This window comes from Chanos chanos, chromosome 9 (genome assembly GCF_902362185.1).
Source record: "Chanos chanos chromosome 9, fChaCha1.1, whole genome shotgun sequence".
Lineage (NCBI taxonomy): Eukaryota > Metazoa > Chordata > Actinopteri > Gonorynchiformes > Chanidae > Chanos > Chanos chanos.
In genome coordinates, this window is record NC_044503.1 from 34,481,984 (window position 1) to 34,488,300 (window position 6,317).

At 43.7% G+C, this 6,317-nt stretch overlaps 2 protein-coding genes across 2 annotated transcripts in view; both read right to left on the reverse strand.

Annotated features, from left to right (window-relative positions):
- Window positions 1-2,238, reverse strand: part of vamp1b (vesicle associated membrane protein 1b) — an 8,094-nt gene extending 5,856 nt beyond the window's left edge. The window contains exon 1 of the mRNA XM_030785483.1: window positions 2,225-2,238. Coding sequence (XP_030641343.1) covers window positions 2,225-2,238 — 14 coding nt within the window. The remainder of the gene's footprint in view (window positions 1-2,224) is intronic.
- A 25-nt stretch (window positions 2,239-2,263) lies between these two features.
- rpl18 (ribosomal protein L18) lies at window positions 2,264-6,317 on the reverse strand. Its single transcript, XM_030783781.1, has 7 exons — window positions 6,284-6,317; window positions 5,433-5,519; window positions 5,050-5,157; window positions 4,418-4,516; window positions 3,464-3,587; window positions 2,918-2,987; window positions 2,264-2,399 (listed from the first exon to the last, which is right to left on the reverse strand). The coding sequence occupies exons 1-7, from the start codon at window positions 6,284-6,286 to the stop codon at window positions 2,324-2,326; spliced, it is 567 nt and encodes a 188-aa protein (XP_030639641.1). The 5' UTR covers window positions 6,287-6,317; the 3' UTR covers window positions 2,264-2,323.

The window sequence follows — 6,317 nt, forward strand, 5'->3', positions numbered from 1 at the left end:
AGCAGAATTAGAAGACAAGGTAAAAACAGATCACAGAGACAGAAAAAAAAAACTACTGGAAAAGGTGCGTGAAATATCTCAACAGACAAAACAGCAAAGAAAGAAAGGAATGGGAGAGGAGTGAGGTAGATGAAAGTCCGCATAGGTACTTACATCCTTGATGCAGCTGTTTAAGACTGTCTTACTGACAGAGAACGCTGGAGAGAGAGGAGAGAGGAAGGGAGGGAGAAGGCAAAGAGAAACAGAGAGAGGGGGGAAGGGTCTGAAGTCAAAAAGATTTGAGAAAAATCGAGAAAAAACTCTCCAAATGCCCAATGAGAACTCGTCCGTCCAACTGGATTAAAGACGAAACGAATAATGAACTGTTAGTCGCGTGAATGACCGTTAATGTTTGAATTTGAGAGAGACGCTTTAGTCACGCGAGTCATCAGCAAAAGTGCCGCATTACTGAAGCACGCGTCAGGCAATAATTCACCCTCTGGAACGGCTGGACAGAGTAGAATACTTTAAGAGGACGGCTGAGATATTCAGATCAAGGGAAGAATTTAAGAAAAAAATAAGTTTTAATCCAGTAGCCAGTTCAAACAGTCCCTTAAATAGATTACGACGAATAGAAATTTCTTAAATATTTTGCAAAGTCCCGAACACGGTTGTATTCCAGCAGGCAAAGAAGTTAAGAATGAATGAACATGAGTTGTTTTAATAGCAAGCAAATCTTTCTTCGCTCTTGGAAAATGATGCGATTAGTCCGGTTTTCCCAGGTTTGTTACCGAACAGCAAGATGTATTATCCTCTCCTGCCGATGTGTGTGTATATGTGTGCGTGTGCGCGCGCGCGCATACGTAGCCTATGTGAGTTTGTGGGTTAGTGCGCAGGTTTCCGAGCGTGAGCGCGCTGTGGTTCCACACTGCAATAATGCGTCGCGCTCCCCTCCTCTTCGCTACAGCTCGACTTATAACGATGGTGCGGTACCTCTCTCTCTCTTTCTCTCTCCCTTTCTAAACCCCCACCCCTCCTACTGTTACACACCCCGCACCTCCCCCGCCCCCCTTTCTCTCTCACACACTTCGCAGTACCGCATCGCACAGCCCCGTTCGGGTAGGGCGACGGGACGACACTGCGGTACGGGACTAAGTACAGAATGTTGAGTCGGCTGTTTTTTTCCCTCCTCCGTGCACTCTTTTACTCCGGAGATTTATCCCTCCCTCCCTCCCCTATCTCCTGCTCTTTTAGACGGCTACTTTACTCACTGGCCAGGAGGCTGTCCTCTGAAGAGCTGGCGTTTATCAAATGGCTTTATTTCTCTCCTCAAGCAATATCGCATTCTAGCAAACGTCAACACTCAGAGGATGAAAAGATTTCATTAATCCCCATGGTATTTTTTTGTCAGATTCTACAAACTGAAAAATATGTATGTATGTATGTATGCTGGAAATTGTATTACTTCAACAACAGTGTCTTACATATGCATTTTGGCGCTGATGGTCGGAAGCACGTGAAAATAACGTACGCTGCCAGGAAGACGACAATTAAACGTATGCATTTCTCTTAAAGCTATCAAAATCCTGCCTTCTTTAACATTATTAGCAGAAAGTGTTTATTAACAGAAATCGTATCCTCAGATGTCTCAGTAATTCGAGAATGCGGATGATCAAGATTAAAAAACCGTGGTTAAGCAGGCAAACCAAAGACATAGTAAATTACAGCAGTCTAGCTGTGTATGTATGCGTGTGTGAAATGATTCGACAAATTGCCACCGCAACCCAAGTGCGATGCTTCATTCCCAAGTGGCATTTCTTCAGCTGAGCATGTCACTCCTATAACACTCTGCTTTTCCACTAGACACCATCTGTCAACTTATTAAAAAAAAAAAAAAAAAAAGAATTTCCACATACCCAAATAGGAGTAAACTGCTTCTAATAAAACTTTAGCATTAGTGGCAACGATAAAGCACACCAGAAATGACTGTATTGAACACTCATATCCTCGTCTTTGGTGCTTAACATGCATTCATACAGAAATAAATCTCAAAACCTTTTTGGGTTTAAATGAAGATTTGACATACATTTTGGCTTCAACTCTGTCTCCAGTTCACAACAGTGTCATATAATACTGTAACCAGCTGCTTATTTGGTTCTTCAATCATCTTAATGTTAAATGAGGAAACTGAATAGATAACTCTTCATTTGTTCATTACCATCAGCGGCAGCTGACGTATACGGACTTGACCACTGGCATCGCGAAGAAGCAACACGAGAACTGGTGGTATTTCGAATAGTCGATCTTTATTTGTACAATACCCAAAAAAAAGACAGACAAGCTTTTAGTTCTTGTAACCACAGCTGGGTCTGCGACCACGAGCACGCTCGAACTTCCTGCCTTTGGAGCGGACGTAGGGCCTGGAAGAGGGAGGGATAGAAGGAGGTGGAGAGAGGAGAACAAAAACAAAAACAAAAAAACACAGTTAGGACACTCTGGACACCTACTAAGCCACGAATAACACTCACTCTGAGAGATACAAATCATACACTCTACGGTAGAGAGAGAGGGGGCGGGGTCAGAATCCCACTGAGGTAGGACATGAATTTGCTTTTAACAGACAGGAAACTGCTGTACTTGGGGTCCCCACGGTAACGTAATAAAGCCGATATTTGACCAGAGGGATTTAAGGCTCCAGATCCTGACAATTAGTCTACCTTTCTACTGTCTTCACTGATAATGGCGGTAAAGCAAAAATCAACTTTCCTTTTTTTTTGGCCCCAACAACTTCAACTATTGTAATTATAATCACTAACTGCCTGGTTAATGCACAGGAGAAGAATCAATAATATTGTTTCAAATAAGTGTAAATGAGGACTTAAAAAAACCAAACACACATTTTAACTAAAGTAAAGCGTGTAAAATCATAAGCACTTACTTGGTGTGGCTGTGGGGGGTTCCAGGGGCTTTTCCAAAATGCCTGTACACCTCTCTGCCCTTACGAGGTCCTGGTAGAGAAAGGGTAAAAAAAAAAATTGAGAAATCTGTTCAAATATTGGCATTGTACAAAACTAGGAAGCTTGCAGGTTGTTTTTTTTTCAGACATACAACAGATTTATCCAGTAAAAACCAACAAACAAAAAAACATCAGTACCACATTTGAATTCTATTTTCTATCAAATGTTCAGAACAGTTTTCCCAAAATTTTTTTTTGTTTAAATGACTTCTATAGAGCCAAGACACTAAACAGCGATTTCAAACCATGGAACGTATGAGTCTCTCACTGTTCTCCACTCTTCTCAAATTTTATCCCGAGAACAGAGCTACCCGAAATACAGCACATACAAACCCACGCAGAACACACACAGGACGGCCCATGGTGGGTGTGTCACTTTGGGACAATAAATGAGACTAAAGAGAGGTGACTATCAGAGAATGAAATCCAAACCAGGTCTGAATGTCTCGCGCTCGGTCAGGGACTCACCAGAGAGCAGCACGGTGCCCTGACCCTTGGGGGCAGTCATGGCCAGCTGGTCGAAGGTCATGATCTGTCCGCCAGCCTTCAGGATCCTACGGCGAGCACCAGCAGTGACCCTCAGAGCGCACACCTGAGAGAAAGAGAGAGATGAGTCAGTAACAACACTGCAATTAAGCCCTTTCTCATTCATTCTTTTTCACTGGGTAAACAGTGTGGATAACAGCCTAGTTCTGAACCGTAAAAATATCGCTGCAGTCTCGATCACTGCACTGCTATGATTGGTCAATTAGATGGAACAACCCAGATCTGATTGGCCAGGGGGCCTCGTCTTAACCTTGCAGCCTCCTCGGGTCGGCCTAAAAGTATCGCCCTAAAGTTAGACACTTTAGATATGGGCTCGGAAATAACGATGAGATGACACGAGAGAGAGAGAGAGAGAGAGAGCAGCCTGCCAAACTCTGAGCTTTCGTTTAAAAGATTACGTGGCCCTCAACTAACAGCAGCACAGGGGCCAACAATGCGGAGACTGGGTTTTGCAGTCTCACCATTAAAGTCTCTTCTAGAGTGTCTCATTCTTCAAAGTGCATTAGCAAAAAAAAAAAAAAAAAAAGCCACTGAGTATCTTCTCAGTGTGTGTGTGTGTGTGTCTGCAGCACTCCTTTTAATGGCCAATGGGCAGGCTTCCTTAACACACTCATCATCATTATACCAACGTCTCTGATGATCATCTGCAAACACACAGACGTCTTTGAGACTACATCTTTTCCTGAGCCACCCGTGTCTCTGGAGAAACCCTGGTCCTTAGAGACCTGGTCTAAGGGGAACCAGACTTAGCTAGGGTGCGTAGAACCCAACACGCAGTCCGCTTCTGCCTGCTTCCGTCAGCACCATCGCCCGGGCGGTCCCAAAACGACCGGCCCGCTAAGCAAGCAGACAAGTAATTCACGTTTGGGCCCTTACCTTCAGTTTGGGGATGTTGTGGATTCTGATGTCATCGGTGATGGTTCCGACGACCACGGCTGTCAGGTTTTCCCTGCCTGGCAGCTTCATCTTACGAATCTGAGGAAGGGGGGGGGGGGGGGGGGGAAACGGCAAAAAATTCATCAGCCGCATGGAGGAAAAAAATGGGCTTGGTATGACAGCCACAAAAATCGATACGGATTTACTGTTAACTCATACGGATAACACTGTACACGTGTCTAGAGCTTTGGGTCCAGATTGTAAATTATCAGCATATACTGAGAAAGACCGCCTTACATTCAGTAAGAGGAGACAGAGAGGAAGAGAGAGAGAGAGAGAAAATGAACGCAACGTAAAAGAAGAGACTGTTCTGGAGAGAGAGAGAGAAGAATGAAAAGACAAGAGTGAACTGAACATATACGGAGAGATTGTTCTGGAGAGAGAATGAGAGAGAGAGAGAATGAGAGAGAGGGGAATGAAAAGAGCGAACTGAAGGTATAAGAAGAGATTGTTCTGGAGAGAGAATGAGAGGGAGAGAGAGAGAGAATGAGAGATTGAGAATGAGAGAGGGGGGAATGAAAAGAGCGAACTGAAGGTATAAGACGACAGTGTTTTGTAGTTGGGACACATACCAGGCGGGCGAGGGACAGAGGAGGGCGGTTGGTCTTGCTCATGAAGAGCCTCCTCAAAACCACCTTGTTAAAGGGAGCATCAGAACGGCGAGCCAAGAACCTGTACAACTACAACACACACACACACACGCAAAAAATCAAAACCATAACACCACTCCAATATATCAAAGAATCATTCCTCTGAAAAACAACCTAAACCTGCTCTTATACAGCCAGCAGCCATGGCTAACATGAAAATATATCAGCACACACTAACAGGGTATCCATCCACAAGACATGCTGCTATACGTGAGCCAAATGGTCCAGCGTAAGAATAGATTACTGTGGATTTTCAGAAGTGCTCTACAGAGGTACTGGAGAAATGGCGGGTCGTATGAGCTTACCTTGACCAGGAGCCTCAGGTAGATGTCCTGGCTCTTGGGCTCCTTCCTGTGAACCTTACGGTCCTTGTTGTGTCTGATGTCAATTCCCTGTAAGAGAAGAAAATCCAACGTCACACCAAAGATTCCGTCCTAAAAAGGGCAACGTGCTCACGAGAAACATGATGAAATGCACCCAACTACTCGACTTTATAGTTAGATTCGCGCGGAGAAAGGCGTTTTTAACGTGCACAGCTCTTCACGAAACTCAACTCTGAAAACGCTATTAACAGACATTGCGAGTGACATTGAATTGGGCGCCCACATGAAAAACGAGCTGGGTAAGACAAAAATGTCCCACTCTGATGCAACGGTGTGGCCACAAACATTTGACCAGAGGTAAAAAAAAATAAAACAAACAAAAACAACAATTTCGTTAGGTCGACTGTTCTCGTGCCTTTCGTGTCTAGTGTCTCGACACATGAGAATACCAGAATGGTTAGCATTATGGCTAACATAACTAGCTAGCATCACCGGTGAAGACTATAAACACACTTATAACATCATACATGGCACATACAAACAATAAAATATTGTGAAGCACTCTAGTGATCAGTACTGCATATGAACAAAATGTACTTTAACGAGGTTAGTTTAATTTCGGCATCATTCACTGGGCCGAATGACTCTTTATAGGCTGACAGGCTTTATAAGATAAAAACTGCATATACATTAATAATATACACCTTAATCGAGTTCTAGGGACTTCTGCATTTAATGTTCACTCGGCCACGTGAAAACAACGATAATACAAACTTAGATGGACACGGATTTCGGCTACAAAGCATTTTCGAAGACTCAAAAACGTTACCTACCATCTTGGACTCGTAGTAAAAAGGGAAAAGGAAG

Bases quoted from the DNA above. Each gene is read 5' to 3' on its own strand.
- rpl18 (XM_030783781.1), bottom strand. The intron at 5,158-5,432 runs GTAAGCTCATAC...TGTGTGTTGTAG, and splicing joins ACCTGAGGCTCCTGGTCAAG to TTGTACAGGTTCTTGGCTCG. The intron at 4,517-5,049 runs GTATGTGTCCCA...CCCCTTCCTCAG, and splicing joins CTCTGTCCCTCGCCCGCCTG to ATTCGTAAGATGAAGCTGCC.